The following is a 21,800-nucleotide window of genomic DNA, read 5'->3' on the forward strand; positions in this document are numbered from 1 at the left end:
CTTCATAGACTAGCATATATTTGCAGAGAAGATGTTGCCTTTTGTTTTTATCCATGTCTTAATAATATCCCCCTTTCCCCCAGTAATTCTTCTCAGATGCCATTAAACAAATCCTCTTTCTTCATATCCTTGGGCCTCTCAGTTTTATTACTGCTGTTGTGTTAAAGACTGAGTGACATTGTGTATATTCTACACAAAGGCATAGTATCTCTGTGTATTTTTGTGGCTTGTGTGGCTCGAACTCCTCCAGGGAGAGTTCTGGACGAAATGTTTGAATTTCCCCTGACTGCTGCTGACCTTGGGAATTTTGGACACAGATGCCTGTGACTGACACTTGTGCAAGGGAGAAACTTCCATCCTCTGGAGGAAAGCAGTGGGAGATGGTAGCTCTGATGAGAGTAAGAAGAACCATATGGGAGACACTAGGGGCAGTTTCCCGTATTTCTTCTGGGGCCTCAGCATTCTTTGTTAGGGACACCGTGGTATTACAGTTAGGCATTGGGATACGGTAATGAATAAGATGATGGAGCATTTGTGCAAACACAGATTATACTTTTTACATATATTTGCATGCTTGTAAGGACTGAAGATTCTGGAGGATTAATGAAAATACTGGCAGCTGTGTGGTTATTTTCATATAGTGGTCTCTGTTTTTCTGTGATCCTCATCAGAATTACTTGAAATACTTTCAGTGTCAGAACCGTATTTTCAAAACTGTGTATGTGCCATCATTTACCTCATACATAAATGAGGGAATATTTTGAGACCATTTTAATGTTACCGTTGTCAAGTCACTACTTCTAGAAATCTTTGCCTGTCTCTAATGGGTCCTTATATAAAATGTTTTCACATGTATTTGTGGATCTCTTGCCTGTGTATGCTTTTAATTAAATATTTACCAAACTGAATGTTTATCAGGAAGCAGTGATGTCCACTTAAATGAATGCTTAATGTCAGTAGAGACTCTCAGCTTCTCCACAGGCCCTGTGTTAAGCTGGATTTCTACCTTTCCTCTCAAAACAGATAAAAGCATCTGCCCATCCAGCAAGGTGGTGGGGGGTAAAGAGTTCATTTTGTCAGAAATACATCAAATAGAAATGCTCCTTGCCTCTGCTCTTACAGAGGCTTGTAAGCACTATAGGTTAACATTCCATTGATGAAACTGGAATATGCTCAGAATAGTTCTGACTCTGTGGAGGAGTTGGGAGGGGTGATTGTAGATGAGGGAGAGCAACATAAATATATGTGAATAAACAACCAGCCTTAGCACCTAATTACAATGATTTCAAAGTGGGGGGGTGTTACACAGTACAGCTAGGCTGGATTGGAGAGGTACGAAGGGAGGATTCGTTTGTTTCCTAATCTTTGCAGTGTAGATGTATAATTTTTTGTCCATTATCTGTAAAATTGCTTAGGTTCCCCAGTTTGGCCTTCTGTAAAAATTGTTTTAAGAGAGATCCGAGCTCGGCAATATCCTAATGAAACATAAATTTCAGCTTTTTGATTGTGGTTATAAAAATAAATAGTTCACGGGGCGCCTGGGTGGCACAGTGGTTAAGTGTCTGCCTTCGGCTCAGGGCGTGATCCCGGCGTTACGGGATCGAGCCCCACGTCAGGCTCCTCCACTATGAGCCTGCTTCTTCCTCTCCCACTCCCCCTGCTTGTGTTCCCTCTCTCGCTGGCTGTCTCTATCTCTGTCAAATAAATAAATAAATAATCTTAAAAAAAAAAAAAAAGAATCATTAAAAAAAATAAATAGTTCACATCTAGCAATTGCTCATTTTCTTTCTAGTAATATCAATCAATACTCAGCAGAAGAATTAATCACCACTACAAAAGCAGATATTTCTTTAACCTGAGTTTCTAGTCACCATCAATCCAGTAGAATTAATTCCAGCCACTAAGGTAAAGAATTCTAGAATTATGTCAGCAAATCAAGGATAAATAAAACTCGACCATTGAAATGGTAGAAGTGATTGAAAAGTATCTTCATCAAATACAGAACAATAAATTTTACAACGATAGTCATAAATTAAAGGATTTTTTTTTCCTTTGTGCAAATTTATTTTTACATCTGAAATTGTTTTTAGGAACTAAAAGTTCCAAAGCTTTCTGCTCTAGTCAGGTAACAGATTTTTTAAAAGAAAATGAAGGATAAACATTTTATTTTTCATACCTGGTTTTTCATACCATGTTTGTTCCTATTTGGTTTAAGAGTGTTTACAGGGATTCATAAAATAGAAGATAACAAAAGCTCCCAGAAAGAGGTGGAGAAAGTTAGAATCACAATAGGTAGGATCATGTAATAGAGGATGAGGCTAAGACTCTTGTGCCTTAAGGGAGAATCTAGGTGTGTGCAGACTGGTGTGGTGTCGAGAGCCACATGTGGCTCCCAAGCACATGAAAGGTGCATGGTCCGGATGGAGATGTGTAGGACTGCAGAATGTACACCGGATTTCAGTGGCTTCGTATCAGAGTAAAAATAATCTCAGTATCCTTTTCATATTGGTTATTTGTTGATAGGACATTTTATATATTTTTAGTTAAATAGGAAATATTATTAAAAATAACTTCATCTGCTTTTCCCTTTTTAATGTTGCTACTAGAGAATGTGAATATACATATGTTGCTCTTATTTGTGGCTCATGGTGTTTTTGTGACCCCGTGCTGTCTGGAGGAGGTAAGTTTGATGTCCTCTTTGGGGGTTGAGTGGTGGCACAAGTGCTTGCACCTGAGGAGCTAGCTTGGCTGGGAGGTAAGCCCTGCCCAGAAGCAGGACCGAGAGGCTCCCCCTCAGCAGTTCATCTGGAAGCTCATCCTGTGTCTAGGTGAATGGGTCATTAAAAGTTGTTTGAAAATGTAAAAATATGAGATGTATATATTTTTAAATTAATACATAAGGTGCTTTTTATTTAGCAGGGAAGAAAGATTGAGCATACATAAATCTTGGGGAGTATTATGGAAGGTCCAGTTTTGTCTAGACAAGTGAAGACTTAGTCTCTTTGTTCATTGTCTTCCTAATTTAGGCACGGAGTATCCTCTTAAAATATCTCTAGTTAGGGGCGCTTGGGTGGCACAAAGGTTAAGCATCTGCCTTCGGCTCAGGGCGTGATCCCGGCGTTATGGAATCGAGCCCCACATCAGGCTCCTCTGCTATGAGCCTGCTTCTTCCTCTCCCACTCCCCCTGCTTGTGTTCCCTCTCTCGCTGGCTGTCTCTATCTCTGTCAAATAAATAAATAAAATCTTTAAAAAAAAAATCTAGTTAACCTATTAATTGAGATTATTCCCCACACTCTGCTTTAATTATCTTTGGTAAATAAAATCTTCAACAACTAGTACCTACAAAATTATTCTAGAAAATGTGTAAATAAATACTAAATAGTGTATCATTCTTTAAAATGTCTTACTTATCTCTAAGTTGGGATGAATATGTATGAACTACATATTCTTGTTTGCTGTGGCTCCTTAAGGAGAAAAGTGTATTTAATTGAGTCTTTCTACCTAATGATTTCAGTAGTCTAATGATTTAAGTCAACATGCATCTTATTTATGCATATATGTATGTATTCATGTACTTATTTATCACACATGCACTTATTTAGCACGAACTTTGTGCCAGGCTCTCCTCCTAGAAAATCAGTACATGTTTACCTAAACATAACTGACACATAGAGCTTACTCTGAGTCCGGCCCTGTTCTAAAAGCGTTGTGTTTATTAATGCATTTCTTCCTCTGACTGTGAGATAGGCAGACTTATCCATGTTAAACTGAAGCACAGAGGAGTTAGATAACTTATCCAAGTTCGCACAGCTCTTATGTAGAATTGCTGGGAACCAAACCTTGCAGCCTGGTGGCTCGAGTCCATGCTCTTATTTAAGCTGTGTAAAATAGTTTGTTCTACTTACTTTTGTCTTCCGGTTGCATTAGCTGGACTTTCCCAGATGGCGATGTTGTCTTTTCTGGGGTGCATAGAAGCTTTTCATAGCTACCTGGAAATTCTGTCATGAGAGTGATGGGTCATTTAAGAGCTTATATCCAGAGGCAGGGTATTTATTACAGCTCTTTGTGAATTTATGATTGGCCATGTGGAATAGTGGGTGGGATTATATGATAATTATGCAAAATAGCTTTACATAACAGCCCTAGTTATATGAATACTAAACTCAGGCTGTGACCTGGAAATGTTGTGGGTATGCAGTTGTTTTTCTCCATTCCTTATTCTTTATACATGGTTCAGATTTTGTCATTTTGTCATTTCATTATCATCACTACCGTGAAGTCTATGAAGTTCTTTGTTAGTTTGACTTTTTGAGAGATCAGTTGGATGAAGAATATCCATCCATAGATCCTCAGAATTCTTTAGGTGTGGCCCACAGCTGTTCTGTTGAACTAAATTGCTTCCATGCTTTATAAGAGATTGTGATATAAATTTGGTCTTAAGTTTTTATCTTCATTTCTCTGAAAGGTCCTGAAAGGAGTACTCTACAATCTAATGGACCAAGGACGAATCCAATTAGATTGCCCCTTACCCTTTTTTTTTCTTTGAAAATGTGTTTGAGAAACAAATAATATGGGAAGTTACATATATTTTGCTTGCTTAACCTGTTACAGGAACGGCTGTGATTAAGGCTTTATCATGATTTCAAAATACTCCTCTTCCTTCTCTTTTATTTATTTATTTTTTTTTAAAAGATTTTATTTATTTATTTGACAGAGATAGAGACAGCCAGCGAGAGAGGGAACACAAGCAGGGGGAGTGGGAGAGGAAGAAGCAGGCTCATAGCAGAAGAGCCTGATGTGGGGCTCGATCCCAGAACGCTGGGATCACGCCCTGAGCCGAAGGCAGACGCTTAACCGCTGTGCCACCCAGGCACCCCTTCCTTCTCTTTTAAATAAATATATTTTTTGTCATATAAAACAGCGGAAAGGTCAACAACTTGACAAAGTAGTCCTCAAAATTGATCCTTCTCATTTCAAAGGTGTCCTTTAGAATTTTATGTCTGTGGGCGCCTGGGTGGCTCAGTTGGTTAAGCGACTGCCTTCAGCTCAGGTCATGATCCCGGGGTCTTGGGATTGAGTTCCGTATCGGGCTCCTTGCTCGGCAGGGAGTCTGCTTCTCCCTCTGTCTGCTGCTCACTCTGCTTGTGCTCTCTCACTCTGTCTCTGACAAATAAATAAAATCTTAAAAAAAAAAATAGAATTTTATGTCTGAAAGGACTCCTGATTACACATATCCATTCATGCAACAGATAGTTACTATATACCCTCCTACTCCTGTACAGGCCCTGAGACAACAGTGTTAGTGAGCAAAAGGCATGACCTGCCTTCTTCTGGAGCTTACAATCTATGTGTTCCAATATATTGTAGTAAAGGTAAGATAGGAATTACAAAGGCCTAAGAAAAACGCTGTATAATACACCATATCAGGCTATCTTGGAATTCGAGAGTTCAGTGATAGTGTATGCTCTAAATTTTCCGGGTGAAAAAGTGAGACCCAAAGTTGGGATGTGATTCTTTTGTGAGAGAACTAGTAGAACCAAGCAAGAGCCCAGGGCTCCTTGGGGTCATTGCTGTGAAGAGAGATCAGAGATCAGGCCCTTTGTGTTATGTACATGTAAAAAATACTTGTATAGTAAACATTCCAGGAGTATCTTTGCTTGATAAATGAGGAACCTATCTGCATTAATCTGCTACTTTTTAACTCCTGCCATTCTGTATGTATTTAACCCACAAGCACAAAACTAAAGTTATGATTTATTCAAAGACCTTGCTAAGATACACCGTTTTAATTGAAACTACTTAAATTGTGGCTCTTTTTAAAGTGATTGACAAGTCAGTGATGGGTATCTAGAGATGGCTTCAAGGTACAGAAACAGATCTCAGAATCCACAGGAGAGGGACATAAATGCTAATTATACATTGACTTTAATTCTTGGTTTATCAGGGCTGCCTGCAGGTGTGTGTCTTGGCTATGGGCTGTTCTTGGGGCCTCATTTGTATTTGAGGTTTACTTTAATAATGTTGCCTCCCCAGAGAGCTCTTTTTTAATCTCTTACTTTCAGTTCTTTTCCGAGATAAAGGAAGAAATTAATTGGGAGATGAATGTAATTATTGATTCTTTAGGTTATTGAAGATGAAAGTTTTGTTTGTTTGGTCTTCCCACTTCATTTCCTGGAAGTCAGTTTTAGGAATAGAGTGCCTTTTGGCCTTCTGAACTGGAGGATGGCCAGGTGTTCATTTTTGTTAATTACCTATTACCCCACCACCACCACCACCATCGTCACCACCATTACTCACGTGGCCTTCTGTATGAATTAATGCTCTCTGCATAAAGAGCTAATGTTACTCTGTGCAATATATTTGCATTGAAGAGCTGCTGTCCCATTCCTGTCTGCTGAGTTAGAGGCTTGGCATTGGCAGGTACAAGGTAGCCTTGAGATTCACTTAGTTTATTTTTAAGCAAGGATGAATGTTTCCATTGTAGTAGAACTGTGGGCTTGAGCTTGTTAGGTGGATCAGGTGAGAACACAGATATGCGGACCTCTTTCCTCACTTCCACATAATTTTTGCCTTCCCACCAAGTGCCCCCAATTCCACCATATTCTTTGGCTTTGCCCTTTTTAAATTTAGCCCTGAGTTCCTTTACACTCCTTGGTGTGGGCACCCTTGAGGTTTAGCTCCTGTACGCTGCCAATTTCCTGTGTGATTTTGCCATGACTTAAACAGATATCCAGGTGCTCTCCTGGCTCTCTTCCTGCTTCTATAAGTTAGTTGTAGGGCCTTGCCAGTGTACAGAGTTCCAGGGTGTGTCACTGCAGACAGCTTGGGGACAAGCTTTTCCTCTCCGAGGGATTTGAGTCAGCCATGCTTCCGTTTGTAGCCCCTCTCGTTCCTTGTCCTGTCTTTGGCCTGTATTAATGCTGGCCAGCTGCATACAGGGAAACTATTAAAACGTCTCTGAAGGAGGCACTGGTTGTTAAACCCCATCCCACCCCTAGTCTGATCATATACTTCATAGGTACCCATCTCCTTAGCTTTAGACAAATTGGTGAGACCTAGCAATAATTCCGGTGTATACAATCTGACTTCAGGGGCCTTCTGTATATTTTCTTCTTGTCTGTCTTGTTGTGTTATGACAGTACTTCTCATAAGAAAGATTTACCTTACCTTCAGTCCTTAATTGGCTTTCTCTCTGATAGGACTCCCTGTCGCTCTGAAACCGTGATTAGATGGAGCATTCAAATGAGTGATATGACAGTCCGAATTTTGAGGCAGCTGTCCTTTTCAAAATTTCTGTATTCATTTTTAAAATGAGTTTTTGAGGAACAGACAGTTTGAAAGGATTTTAATCGTGCTCACCAGCACTGTGGCTGAACTTGATGTCTGTGCAATATGCTGTCTTTAAGCTGATCAGTGGGAACTAACGACATGTTTAGAAAATGAGATTCTAGACTTTCTGACTACGAGGATGGCTTCAGGATGCTTGATCCAGTGTATTTTCTTCAGTGCAGGTATATAAACCTTGGCCATGGCCAAAACCAGGCATATACCTTAGTTCTGTAAGACAGACACTGCATGTTTATTAATGGATACCACATACTTGTTTCTTCTTAAATCTTTTCATAAAGATCATTGCTCAGTATGTCCATATCCATATGTTGTATATTAGGATTAGACAACTTTCTCATTTTAAGTTCCTAGCTTCCTAACCTATTTGTATACCTACCCTTTCTTCATTCGAAATTTAAAGTTTTTCTGGTCCATTCAGTCCTTGTTTTTTTCCTCCAAAACTTCCTAACTTCAACTGTATTGGTCCTGGGTGTAGTTAGCTGTGTCATTTTATTTACATACTGTGATACCAGTCCCGAGCATCCTTGTGACTGTCGTCTTGTTTGTTCTCCTTGATGTTTCTTAACTTGGTTCTGGAAAAGTTTTGGTAGACTGAAATTATGTGCAGCTTTTCTGTAGAGGCATTTCATGATTTAAAAAACAGATCTTCAAGGAGTCTGAAAAGGTTAAAGAACTGCTTTACACATAATGTTATCTAGGAGTCCTGCAGGTGTATTGCCAACCTCTTTTCTGTCAAGTGTAATATCTGTGGGACCTTAACTGTTTGGCCATTTGTCTTTCTCTTTTGGTATCAGTCTTTTAAATTTTTAGCAGTTTTAGGTTTATAGCAAAATTGAACAGAAAGTAGAGAGTTCCCATTTACGCCCTACCTCTACATAAGCACAGCCTCCCTCACTGTAATAGTCCCCACCAGAGTGATACATTTGTTATAATTGATGAACCTACATTGATATATGACCACTGAAAGTCCATAGTTAAATAGGGTTCATTCTCGGTGTTCTACGTTCTCTGGATTTTGAGAAATGTGTAGTGGCATGTGTCCATCATTATTGTATGATACAGAATAGTTTCACTGCCCTAAAAGTCCCCTGTGCTTGTCCTGCTCATCCCTCTCTCTTCCCCCTGACCCCCAGCAACTGCTGATCTCATTGTCTTTATAATTTTGCCTTTTCCAGAATGTCATATAATTGGAACCATACAATATGTCACCTTTTTTCAGGTTGGCTTTTTTCTCTTAGCAGTACGCATTTAAGATTCCCCTATGTCTTTTTATGGCATGATAGCTCATTTCTTTTTAGTGCTGAATAATACTCCATTATCTGGATGTACCGTAGTTTGTTTATATGTTCATCTACTAAAGGACACCTTAGTTGCTTCCAGATTTTGGCAGTTATGAGTAAAGATGCTGTAAACATGCTTATCCAGGTTTTTGTATAGACATAAGTTTCAATTCATTTGTATAAATACCAAGGCGCGTGATTGTTGGAACGTATGGTAAAATATGTTTAGTTTTATAAGAAACCACCAAGCTGTCTTTCAAAGTAGCTATGCTGTTTTGTATTCACACTAACAGGGAATGAGAGTCCTCTCTGCTCCACACCCACTTCGGCATTTGTTGTCAGCGTTTAGGGTTGGGCAGTCCCAATGTAGTGGTAGCTCATTAGTTTTGTAATTTGTATCCCCAGTGATATTTGATGGAGAGCATCGTCACCATCTGAAGGTCTTCTTTGGTGAGATGTCCAGATCTTCAGCCCATTTTGAAATCAGTTGTTCATTTTCTTCCTGATGAATTTTTAAAACTTTTTGCATATTTTGGTTAACAGTCCTCTATCAGATAAGGCTTTTGCTGATATTTTCTCCCAGTCTGTGGTTCAGCTATCTTTCGATTGTTGTTTTTTAAAATGGTCGGCCCAGAAAATTCAAAATGGTCGGCCCAGAGTTGTTTCTCCTAAACCATGTGAAGCAACTGCGAGGCTGCCCTCAGGTGACCTTTCACAACACGTGCCTGCTAGTGAGCTGTGTTGCAGACTCGCAGCCTTAACTCCCTTGATTCTTTATTTGCAGGTCAATGTGACTGTGGACTACATTAGACCAGCCAGCCCAGCCACAGAGACGGTGCCTGCCTTTTCAGAGCGGACGTGTGCCACTGTCACCATTGGAGGAATGTGAGTGTTCTGACCAACAGGGACTCAGCCAGACCTGCAAGTTGTCCTCAGTCACGTCTCTCCTTTCTTTTCTCCCTGATTTGCTTTCTGTTGCTCTTAACACAGTGGTTCTTAATTATTATGTCTGTGTAGCACTTCACATTTGCAAAGCATTTCATAATCATTCATTAGCTAATCATATTCTTTCATTATCGTTTAAGATTTATTGGGCTCTGTGTGCTTGGCACTATGTAGCATACATTATTACTATTAATAATGCCATTTATTGTCAGGCCCTAGGTACTATCCAACATTAGGTGGAAAAATTATCTGCACACTAATTTAGGAAGTTCAATTATAGACACCCCTCCCCCCAAAAAAGGGAGGGCAGGGGAAGAAGGGTTCATTGGACATTTTCTTTATATGGATGTATGTTGTCAGTAGATGATGGGGCCTCTTTTGTACTGGCCATATCCTGTTCTATTCCAAAGTCTCTTGGGAACTTGGTTGATGAACAGTCTTTTAAGGGAGGTATCTGATGGGGGAAGGAGGAAGCCTGCAGCCCGCTGCGCCATGCTTCCACAGTGAATATTAAAGCAGTCAGTCAGTCCCCAGTAGCAGTTCTTACTCTGCGTAAAATATACCAGCATGATAATTGTTTCCATTTCTAGTTAACAATCTTAAGTGCTGTTTGTTTACCAAACTGGTATTTTTCTTCTCTTTTAAGGGGACATAGTGGAGGGGAAGAAAAGAATAGGTTTCCCATCAAAACAGGGATTGTCTTGTTGAAAGTACAATGGAGCCCATTAGGAGAAACACCTCTAAGCTACAGCGTGCCTCTGAAAGGAAAGAGAGGATCCTGCAGATAATTTACCTTCCAGAAGCTCTCTTAACCAAAAAGGAACCTTTTCTGCTCATTCATGCTATCACACTTTGGCAGTAACTATTTTTGGTCACTGTTATCACTCCTATATTTATGTAAACGTTCCTGTTCACACAACAGTCAGAGACTTCGTGGAGAGGAACTCAATACAGGCTTTTGTTGTCACTACCTTAACACCATCACAAGTGACAGGCTCTATTAGAAGCAGAATCTTGACAAATCAGATAATATTTTTGACATGGGAGAGACTAGGATATATTTTGGTCATTTTTCTGTCTGCACGTTGCAATAATGATTATTATCACTTTGTCACTGCTTCTTAGGAGCTGGATGCATGCTACTCTATTATGGAGAGCTGGAAAGTTAGTATTCCTATATATTAAAATTTTAACTGTCACTAACAAGGAGTCATACAGTAAATAACTGCTCCTGCTATCTAACGTACTGGTAAAAACAACAGTGTCACTACTGTAAAAATCCACATCTTTATTTTTGTAAGATGGTTTCCACCTGTGTTTAACAATCCATCAGAGTAGGTTATTTCATTTAGTTACCACTGTGGTATACTCTTAAAGTAAATTCACACTGCTTAAAATTTTACATAATCTGAGTGTGTTACAGAGTCTATTCTTTTTATAGGACAATTTGAAACAGCTAGTTTAAAAATTCCATAGTAGGGTGTTGTGGGCGTGCTCCATGCCATGAAACCTTGAGGTTTCGACAGTGTTGATCTTGGCTTCGAAGGAGATTACTCCTTCAGGCTAGCATGCCTTTCTGCAAAGGTTGGGTGGCTCTCTGTACCACAAGGTTTTGGTCAGATTCTCAAGCCTTCGTAAGAAGGTATCAGTCTTTTTTTTTTTTTTTTTTTTTTCAGTTTGTTTGATTAACACAACTTGATGGGTCTTCATTGACAGCATAGACTGTCTATACTTCAGGTTCATGCCAGAGATGATAACCTTGGCCTTTCTCTACCTCTCAGTTCTTGTTAACTGGATTATAAGAAATATTATTTTTGTGTGATTTACCAAGTATTTACCAGCATATTGATTCTTCTAGATACCTAAATTGTCTCCTCGATTAGATCAGCCTAGCAAGGTGCCTGGGAAGCATTATGAGTTCTTTCTACTAAACTATGTGAAGCAACTGCAGGGCTGCCCTCAGGAGAAATAACTGAGATTTATGGATACTTTTGAGACAAGCTCTCACTAGACCCTAAGCTCCCTAAAGATAGGGATTTTTGTCACTTATATTCCCTGTTGTAGTGTCGGTATTCAGCGTACGGTGGGAGTTTCAGTAAATTTTTGAATTACTTGTTTATTATATTGCTGAGTGTCCCTTACTGAAGCATAACACGGAATACTGGGACACTTGTTTCTACTGAGCCCGGATTTTGTTATTATGTAATCAATACTGGAGAAGTTGTATTGGATAGTTTTCCCTTTTTGGTTGGTTATTGGGATGTCCTTGCCAAAGATAGGTTGCTTCTGGAAGATGAACCTTTTAATGCTTCTTATGCTTTTTAGGTTCCATTCATACTCAGAGCGTCTCTTTACTTATCCCTTTGCCTTGATTTTGTTTTTATTATTCTGAATTTTCTGTACTTTTGCAAATCTTTCCAAATAATATTATAAAAGAGTTGTATGAATAAATAATGTTCAAATACTCAGCTTATAGTTAAAATTTAGGTTATACTAACAGCGTTCTGAGTGTAATGGTTAAGTATTCAAAAACATTGGCTAGAGGAGGGATTTTTTTTAATCTAAAATATTTTCATTTTCAATGTAAAAATGTACATATACTTCCAAATCTTTGATGTATGGGCAGAGTAGGTCAACTATCTGATAACCTGATAAATTGTATAACTTCCTCTTCAGAATGAGTACTTAAAAACACTAATTGATGAAACCCTAGACTTTTGTGGTTTACATCCCCCTCATTTATTTTGGAGCCATTTTAAAGCCATTCATCTTATTAAACCTTTTAAAAGTATTCATCTGTTTTCCTAAACACATGCTTTTGTATACTCCTATTTCAGTTGTTAATAAAATATTTAATGAAGTACATAATTAAAATAACAAGCACAACCAGCATAAATAGTTATGAGGGCAGAAACAAAAGGCTCAACAGGTTGGAACAGAAGTGCACAGGTATGTCTGAGTGGCCTTCAGTCAGTCTGATTGGCATCAGCCGAAATCCTAGAATGGACAGGTCAGCTCAGGGAAGGTCCTTTAGGAGAGCTCCTATAGTAATGCATCACCTGAGAGACAGTCTTTGTTCAAGCTTGTAGAAATGTTGTAGAATTAAGAAGTCATCCAATCCAAATTATGCCTATCATCCTCTGTAGGCTTATAGACCAAAGTATGGGCTTTTATAGCATCTAGAAGCTTTCCTGCTGTTCAGGAGATCAGCTGGGCTCCTCTGGCTGTGGAAGAGCTTCTCTCAAGCTGCTGATCATAGGGCAATGAGGAGGAGGAGGCACATGAGATGGAGTCTCCTGCAGTTACTTCAGAGCAGATTTTTTGGTGTATTTCACGTGTCAAAGTGTATGAATTGTCTGTATCCTCACTAGGGTTCAGTCTAGTCCTTCTGTTTTGCTTTTTGGTGTAGGGGAGGGAGTTGAGTCACAGGATCTCTGGGAGACACCTCTGGTGTGACAGTCTTCTCTTCCTATCTCTTGCCCTCTAGAGAATCAATGAAAGCGAGGTTCATCATTCCTCTAATAGATTAAAATTTTTTTCTTGATTAACTTCACTGTAGAGTTGGCAAGAGTTGTTATCTGTTAATCAAAACAGTTTAAATAAAAAATAAAAAGATCAGACTTAGAGTTGTTTCTCATTCTCTGGCTCCCGGGCTGGGAATTAGCTGAGGCTTTTAGGCTTGGTTTGTGACATGAAGCTGTCAAGATGGCGCTTCCTGTTAATTACTTTTTATTGTATTTAAGACACTTAAATAACTCTTCTTGTGATTTAGTCTTCTATGTAATTAGCTTCAGTGATTAAAATCTCATTCTTTCTTTCTTGTCAGAGCCTTCTTGAAGAGTGAGATTTTTCTGGGGTGACCTTTTCTTGTGCTGGACTTCCCAATTACTTGGAGCTCCAATTTGGCAGACCCATATTATAATGTATTAACTGGTTGCTCAGTCTTTCTGTATGTCACCTTTTTTAAAGAAAGGTGTTAAGATTTGTTCACATTTATAAGGGGGCACCTAAAAAATACAACTTTAGGGTTAAGCCTCACATACTCACATTCACACTTAGTGCCACTCCAGCCCTGGAAAATCATTAACAGATCCAGCAGATACAGGATCACTTAAGATAGTTCCCCAGTGTGTCTCATGTGAAGTGTTTCACAATGGTAGGAGACCATTGACATGACCTGTTTGGGGAAAGTAAAGAATGGCTTAGAGATGAAACTGTAGAATAGGAACAATTGGAAAGTGCCTGTTTTTGTACAATGTCATATTTTGCGGGGGAGGTGATTTTTTCCCCCTAATATTCTTTTTGAAACCATGTTTCCCTCTACTGCTTTCCTGCCTTGCCCTTTTGCCGTCTGCTCCCTTGATACCCACACAAGCATGAGACCTTGCTGCCAGAGGTATTGTCGAAGATCTTTTGGACTTGGGGCATCTTAGTTACCTCTTTGTTCTAATGACAGTCATCCAGCAAACCTCAAAGCCATCTTTTTGAACTTTCTTTGAGTCTCTTTGGATTCTTCATAGGTAGAGCTTGTCTTTTATTATATTTATGTAAAGCAGACAATCATACTTGCAAGGGATGAGACTTCTGCTTCTTTTTTCTTTTTCTCTCGTTCCAGTTTGCAGGAATACTTCTTTCCTAAGGTCTTCTGTAAGTGACTGAAGCTCAAAGTCAGGTCTAGTCCTTCTTCTAGAATAATCTTTTTTTGAATCCTAGTTTGGTTTTTCTCAGCCACTGTAGAAATAAGTGTCCTACAATCCCCAGCTTTTCTGTCTTGAGTGTTTTTCTGTAGCTTTAAGGCTTTCACCATCAGGCCAAACCTCCCTCTCGAGTTTTCAAATTTTAAAACATACTAATATCTGACGTTCAAGCTAAACATAGGAAGAAAGTGGCATCTTGAAACCCAATTTTCTGGACCTAGTGTTCTTATTTAGAGCTGCCTACAGCATCCTGAAGATACTCTTTTAGCACCTGAGGAAGTACGGAGACATTATTAATGTCACTGACTGGGCCACTGCCTCCCACAGATGCTCCCATGGAAGCATAGACACTAACTTCTTAGCTGTGTCTGCTTCTTATTTTTTGGACAGTTATCCTTATAACTTTATAAATTAACACTACTAGTTTAAAAATGTTTAACTTTATCCCTTTGCTTCCTTATATAAAAGAGGAATATTTTTGAATGTTTTCACTATTACTTCTTTCCTTTAACCTCCAATTTTGTTATATTATTTAAGTTTTACCATTAGCAAACTTTTATAAAGTTCAGTTACTGTTTCTGATTAACTTTATAGAGTATTTCCCTCTCTGAAAGATTAGAAAGTTACAATGCTACCTTTTTCGGACTTCTCCTTCCTTTTAAAAGTTTTTCTTCTGGAGCACCTGGGTGGCTCAGTCAGTTAAGTGTCTGACTTTCGATTTCAGCTCAGGTCATGATCTCAGGGTCATGAGATTGAGCCTGCCCTGTCCTCTGGCTCTGCACTCAGCTGGGAGTCTACTTGAGATTCTCTCCCTCTCCCTCTGCCCTCCCCCCACCCCCCACACTTTCTCTTTCGTTCTCTCTCAAATAAATAAATAAAAAGTTTTTATTCTATTTCAAGATTTATTACATTACTCCTCTGTCAGTGTAATTGTCTTCTAAGCTTTGCTTGTAAGTTTAACGCAAAAGTTTACCCTCCACTCCCACCCCATAGCAGTTCTAAGTTACTGTTGGACCAAGTAGTAGAGTGAGAGTAGTAGAGTGAGAAGACCTACAGAAGAAGAAATCCTATGTCATTTTATCCCCACAGAAATGTTAATTCTCTGTGTGTGTTTTTCTCTATGTGTGTGTGTCTGTCTCTTTCTCCATTTTGTACTTCTTTTTTTGTTTTTGTTTTGTCGTCGTTTTTTAAGTGGGAGCCCAGCTTGGGGCTTGAACTCACGATCCTGAAATCAAGACCTGAGCTGAGATCAAAAGTCAGATGCTTAGGGGCGCCTGGGTAGCGCGGTCGTTAAGCGTCTGCGTTCAGCTCAGGATGTGATCCTGGCGTTCTGGGATCGAGCCCCACATCAGGCTCCTCCGCTAGGAGCCTGCTTCTTCCTCTCCCACTGCCCCTGCTTGTGTTCCCTCTCTCGCTGGCTGTCTCTCTGTGTCAAATAAATAAATAAAATCTTAACAAAAAAAAAAAAAAAAAGTCAGATGCTTAACCAGCTAAGCCACCCAGGTGCTCCCATTTTGTACTGCTTCATATGCACTGGCCACATGTATCTCAGTTCATTCTTTTTGTGGTATTTCCTTTTGATTTGGTGAAGAACCTTGATTTTACATGTGTAGGTGGTAAAGCTTCTGAATTGCTGCATGTCTGAAGATGTCTTCATTTTGCCTATATTCTTGATTATTAGTTTCTCTATGAAATTCTAGCTTCAAAATTATTTCCCCAAGAACTGTGAAGGCATGTTGTTCTATTGCTTCACCAGTTATGAGAATTCGATCTCCATTCCTTTAATTTCCATTTTGTTTTCTGGCTCTGGAAGATTTTACAATTTTCTGTTTATCTTTGGTTTTCTGAAAATTTATTAAAATATTTCTAGGTGTGTCCTTTTTTGCTGCATACTCAATGGGCCAAACACTCATGTCTTCAACTTGGAGATTGTTTTTCTGTTACTTCTTGAATTATTTTCTTTCTCTTTTGCCTCTGACTCTACAAATTCTGTCAGTATTGTATCTTACGCTTCACATCTCTGTAAATTTTCTTCCAAGTCTTCCTTTGCATTTTTGTTCTACATACAAGGAGCTGCCTTCAACTTTATCTTTCAGCTTGCTTCACCCCAGCCAGCCATGCACATTAAGTCATCTCCGTTCATTCTCACTCTCTTATTCATTCATCTCATTAGTTCATTTATCAAGTAGTTATAAAATGCCTGGTGTGTACTAAGCACTGTGTTAAGCATCAGGAATGTATTGGTAGTTCTAAAACAGAATTATTTCTTTTGCTATGAAATTTACAGAGATTATTCTCTTAATCTAGCCCATTTTTAATTGTTTTTTATTTCAGCGCTCATATTTAAAATTTTCGTTCAAGTGTTTTAATAGCATCCTGTTCCTACTCCACAAATACAGTACTTTGTCTGAGAACAGTATTTTAAGATTTAAAAACCCTCTTCCATTGAATTATCCCCCATGACTAAATGTTCTGTTTATTCTGTTCCTTTTCTTTCATAAATCCTCAAATATTTGGGAACTTGGATTTATATGTGTGAAGGAAGGGCCAGATGGGGGTCGCCTTGGTGTCCCTCTGCAGTTGTATATGCCTGCTTCCTCAAGATGTCTGTCGTGAAAGGACGTAGGTGAACAGGAAGTATCAGAGGCAGTCTTCCTTGTGGGGTGCCTGAAAATGTTTGGACCTGGAGCATAGAGGAAGCAGACAAATTTCAGACCCCACTAAAACTGTCTAAGCAAAGGCAGCATTCCTTGGCTGGTAACGAGCTTACGTGTACTTCACTGGGGTGGGGTGAGAAGGGGATGTGATGTGTTTGTCTGACTCAGTCTCAAATGCTGTGTCTCTGTGTTTCTTACAGGCTACAACCGCCATCTAAGGTCCTTCCCCAGTTAAATCACCTACCCTCTGTTCTATAACCATGAATTGTCCTATACATGACCTTGGTAATCTGGGGAATCTCGCTGGCGTAATGTTGAAGTTGTATTGGTTTAGAAACGATATTCCCAGATACTTTAAAATATTGAATTGATAAGTAAGCCTTCTTCCAATTAAAGATAGAGCTTTAGCAATAGAGAGACTTAGAAAAAGAAAAATCTCAGAATGTAGCCGAGATGCCCTGCAACAGATGACTGGATTAAGAAGTTGTGGTCCATATATACAATGGAATATTACTCAGCAATCAGAAAGAATGAGTTCTCAACATTTGCTACAACATGGACGGCACTGGAGGAGATAATGCTTAGTGAAATAAGTCAAGCAGAGAAAGACAACTATCATATGATTTCTCTCATCTATGGAACATAAGAACTAGAATGATCAGTAGGGGAAGAAAGGGATAAAGAAAGGGGGGGTAATCAGAAGGGGGAATGAAACATGAGAGACTATGGACTATGAGAAACAAACTGAGGGCTACAGAGGGGAGGGGGGTGGGGGAATGGGATAGACCGGTGATGGGTAGTAAGGAGGGCACATATTGCATGGTGCACTGGGTGTTATACACAACTAATGAATCATCGAGCCTTACATCGAAAACCGGGGATGTACTGTATGGTGACTAACATAATATAATAAAAAATCATTATTAATAAAAAAAAAAAAAAAAATCTCAGAATGTAAAGTTGAAAAATCTACCGCAGTGACTTCTTTTGTGTAAGTCATGACTCCTTAAGTGTCTTTATGCTTTCTGCTTGCTTAACTTCGGTAGCACCCTGCTAGGGTAGTTGAAAAAGCTGTGAGGACACTTCCTCTAGTATTTAAACAGTGGATTAATGAAGAAGGCTACAGCCTGAGTCGGATTTTATATTTTGATTAAAATTGTCTCTAGTAAAAACAAAGTCCTTCTAGAAGGAGGAGGAAGCATGGGAGCCCTGTGATTTATGGCTCCTCTGCCAGTAGAGATTTAACTGTACCCCTGTTTTTAGTAGGGTGGTTTTTGCTAGTACTTGGGCTAGAAAGTTCCGCAGGGTTTAAGTAGTCTACCCATAATCCAGTTTTTCTTCTCAAGCCCTGTTTGTTCAGGGGTTTCGGGTGGTTTTATAGAATGTGAACTTAGGAACACAACATAGTATGTGATATAAGAAATGCCCATGCTTGCTGGTAGATTCTTTCTTGGGTATTTGCCAAGGGTCAAAACCCTGTGCTCTTAATAACTTTGTGGGAATCATAGGGACAGGAAAGAGGCTGGCTGATCCAGCTCTTTTGAATGTGGGTCCTGATTAATTGCTCAAATGATGTTCCCAAAACCTCCTCACTGTGGTGCTTTGTATTTTGTCAATAAAGGCCCTTGAGGCACTGCCAGTTCTCCACCAATCAGATCCCATCTGCTTTCTGTCTTTCAGGATTTGTGCAAACTTTCTGATATGCTGTTAACACAGTTTCTTGTTTTCTACCACCATTAGGGCTCTATTCTTGTCCATATCTGTCTTTTCTATCATTTCGGTGGGACCTTGTAAAGGATGTCATTTGGACATAAGTTCTCAGTCTGCCATTCTGACCTCCCTCAAGCATTCTTTCTTTATTCTTCTGGATAATGCAATTGATGTGATAAGGAAAGGGCACATTTGACATGGTTACCAATAAGCAAAAATTCTGTGTCTTTTATATGTCATTTCTCAGCACCTTTCTCTTTACAATTCCTGTGGCCAGCACAGTACAAAGTGGTAAGGTAAATAGGAATGGAGTTTTTGTAGAGTCTGCTATCTCCCAGTCATGATGCTGCCTTACCGGGGATTTGCTCCAGTTCATACTGAGTGAACTGATTTTTTTTTTTTTAAGTAATAAAAAATTGCATACGCAACTAATGAATCCTTGAACACTACATCAAAAACTAACGATGTACTATATGTTGGCTAATTGAACATAATAAAAATAAATAAAATAAAACCACAAAAAATGGTAAAGTTTTCAAAGGTCTAGGAAATAAAGGGAAATTATCCATTGTTTAATCATGCTAATATAATAGATTTTATGTGGAGGATATTCCTTTTGAGTACTGGTTATTTCTTGACAATTGAATCTAGGAACCGGAAAACTGACTACTTGGCCTAGTGTTGACATGAAGTCTAAAGCAAGTTGTTGGGTGTCTGGCTGTTGATAAAAGTAGGCTTTAGATGAACAACGTGAAGTAAAACCTCAGCCCTGCTTCTGGATAGCTGTGCGGTCTTGGGCCTTAGTTTTTTCTTATGTAACTTAGATATAATAATCCCACACCTCATCAGGTGGTTGTGAGGATTAAATATGCTAATGCATTTAAGTGTTCAGCATATTTACTAAGACCTAACAGTCAAGTTCATGTATATCAGCTCCAAGCCTCTGAACTCGACTGGTCACCATTGATGTAATTTCATATTTAGGGGCTTCTGTCCTCTCTCTCTCTCTTTTTAAAGTTTATTTATTATTTATTTGAATAATCTCTGTACCCAATGTGGGGCTTGAACTCATGACCCCAAGTTAAGAATTGCATGCTCTATTGACTGAGCCAGCCAGGCACCCCTGTCCTTTCTTTGTCCTCTTTTGCACAGTTCTGGCTATTTTTTTTTTCCACTCAAACTTCTTTTTTTTTCTTAAGGATTTTTCTTGAAGTTTTTACGTTTCATCCTCTTCTCAGTCTTCACACTCTTCCTGGCCAAGCTAATCCACTGATAAATTGCTGCCTCACAGAATATTCTAAGTATTAGCTTAAATAAGATGTAGGAAATGCCTGCTATGTAGTAGTTGCTGCAGGTTAATTAAAAAACAAAACAAAATGCCTCATTGGATTATGGCTTAGATTTTGTAGCAGTCCATTTTTTTTAAAGATTTATTTATATATGAGAGAAAGAGAGGTAGGAGAGGGGCAGAGGGAGAAAGAGACAAGCAGATGCCCCGTAAACCAGGGAGCTTGATGTGGGGCTCGATCCCAATACCCCAAGATCATGACGTGAGCTGAAATCAGGAGTCAGATACTCAACCAACTGACCCACCCAGGCGCCCCTTTAGTAGTCCTTTATTTCCATTCCAGGCCCTTCAGTTGGATTTACCTCTTTTCTCACTTTTTAAAAATTACCCGGATAGCTAACTTATATCCATTTTTCCTCTAAGTCTTTTTTTTTTTTTAATTTATTTGACAGAGCACAAGCAGAGGAGGTGGCAGTCAGAGGGAGAGGGGGAGGCAAGCTCCCTACTGAGCAGAGAACCCAACGCAGAGCTTGATCCCACCTGGGATCATGACCTGAGCCAAAGGCAGACACTGAACCGACTGAGCCACCCAGGTGCTCCCCTCTAAATCTTAAACATATACTATGTTAATACAGTAATGATTGATAAGTACTTGCATAAAGGTACAAGTGGTATTCATAAGTAAGTTTTCATGTTTCAAGAAGTTTAATGCACATACAGTTTATCCCTTAATAAAAGGAATTTATTGAAAACGTCTTGGGGTGCCTCGGTGGCTCAGTTGGTTAAGATCTGACTCTTGATCTCTGCTCAGGTCTTGATCTCAGGATCCTGCGTTCAAGCCCCATATGGGGCTCCACACTAGGCCTGGAGCCTACTTAAAAAAATCTTTCAGAGCAAGAGGTGTGCTAGCAAGCAGCCTATCTGGATATAGTGCTATAGCTAGTGATCTACCCGTCTCCATATCTGAAGTAGTTGAAGAGGCAGAGGGCTACTAATCTTAGGTTTCTAGGAAGTGCTTTTCTGTGCTGCCCCACCTGAATAGTTCTACTGAAAGTTGTATTTTGTGGAACTTACTGAATGACCCTCTCTGTTGTGATGCCCTTGTGAATTTTTGTGCCATCAGTAAAAATGTGTTTACAAGTGGAACTTGGAGAGAGGAAATAGTTGGACCTTTGAAGTCAATGTGTATGATAGAATTTGGAGATGTTTAATAACAGCATGAACTTCCCAACAGGTAAAGGAAACTTGGGACTGTCTTCTATCAAGTTTCTAGTGTGGGTTTTACGTGGAGCTTTTAGATTTCTGATATATCTGCTTACATATCAACTATGACTCAGCAGACTGTTGCCTTAATGTGAGCTCCTATTGTGTTAAAATTGTGATTTATAAACCATCATATATTAGGTCAACAGCAAGGGGAATTATGTTATACTTCTTAGACCATCTCTTCTTCACCAACCTCCTCCTCCCCGATCATGCTGGCAGTGATTGCAAAATCACTTTTTTTCTTTAAGGAGCAGCTATACAGAACATTTATTCTTGTCACCACTTCCTCAACAACCTCCCTCTGAAACTGTTCCTTCACTTGTCACTTAGCACAGCCTGTGGCTGTGGAGTGATCAGACCATTGAGTGAGGGTTGACCACAGAAGCTCTGTAGTGGCTTACTGTGTGTTTCAGCCAGGAACCAGAATAACCCTGCCCTCCCCAAAGAGTAGGAAAGAAGAAGAAATTTCAAAATCCTTAGCCTTTTTGTGGGGCTCATTTGTTGCTTATACTAGAGCTAAGAAGCATCTAGTGAAAAAGTATTAAGTCTTCGAAGTCTTAGAGAAAAATGTTGACCCCCAGAAGACAACTTGGTTTTGACATAGTT

At 39.3% G+C, this 21,800-nt stretch overlaps 1 protein-coding gene across 1 annotated transcript in view; it reads left to right on the plus strand.

Annotated features, from left to right (window-relative positions):
- SND1 (staphylococcal nuclease and tudor domain containing 1) overlaps positions 1-21,800 on the plus strand; it is a 405,871-nt gene that overhangs the window by 171,823 nt on the left and 212,248 nt on the right. Inside the window, exon 12 of the mRNA XM_026510519.4 lies at positions 9,416-9,516. Within this exon, the coding sequence (XP_026366304.3) occupies positions 9,416-9,516 (101 nt within the window). The remainder of the gene's footprint in view (positions 1-9,415; positions 9,517-21,800) is intronic.

The sequence above is a fragment of the Ursus arctos genome, unplaced genomic scaffold (assembly GCF_023065955.2).
Source record: "Ursus arctos isolate Adak ecotype North America unplaced genomic scaffold, UrsArc2.0 scaffold_3, whole genome shotgun sequence".
In the NCBI taxonomy this organism is placed as follows: Eukaryota; Metazoa; Chordata; class Mammalia; order Carnivora; family Ursidae; genus Ursus; species Ursus arctos.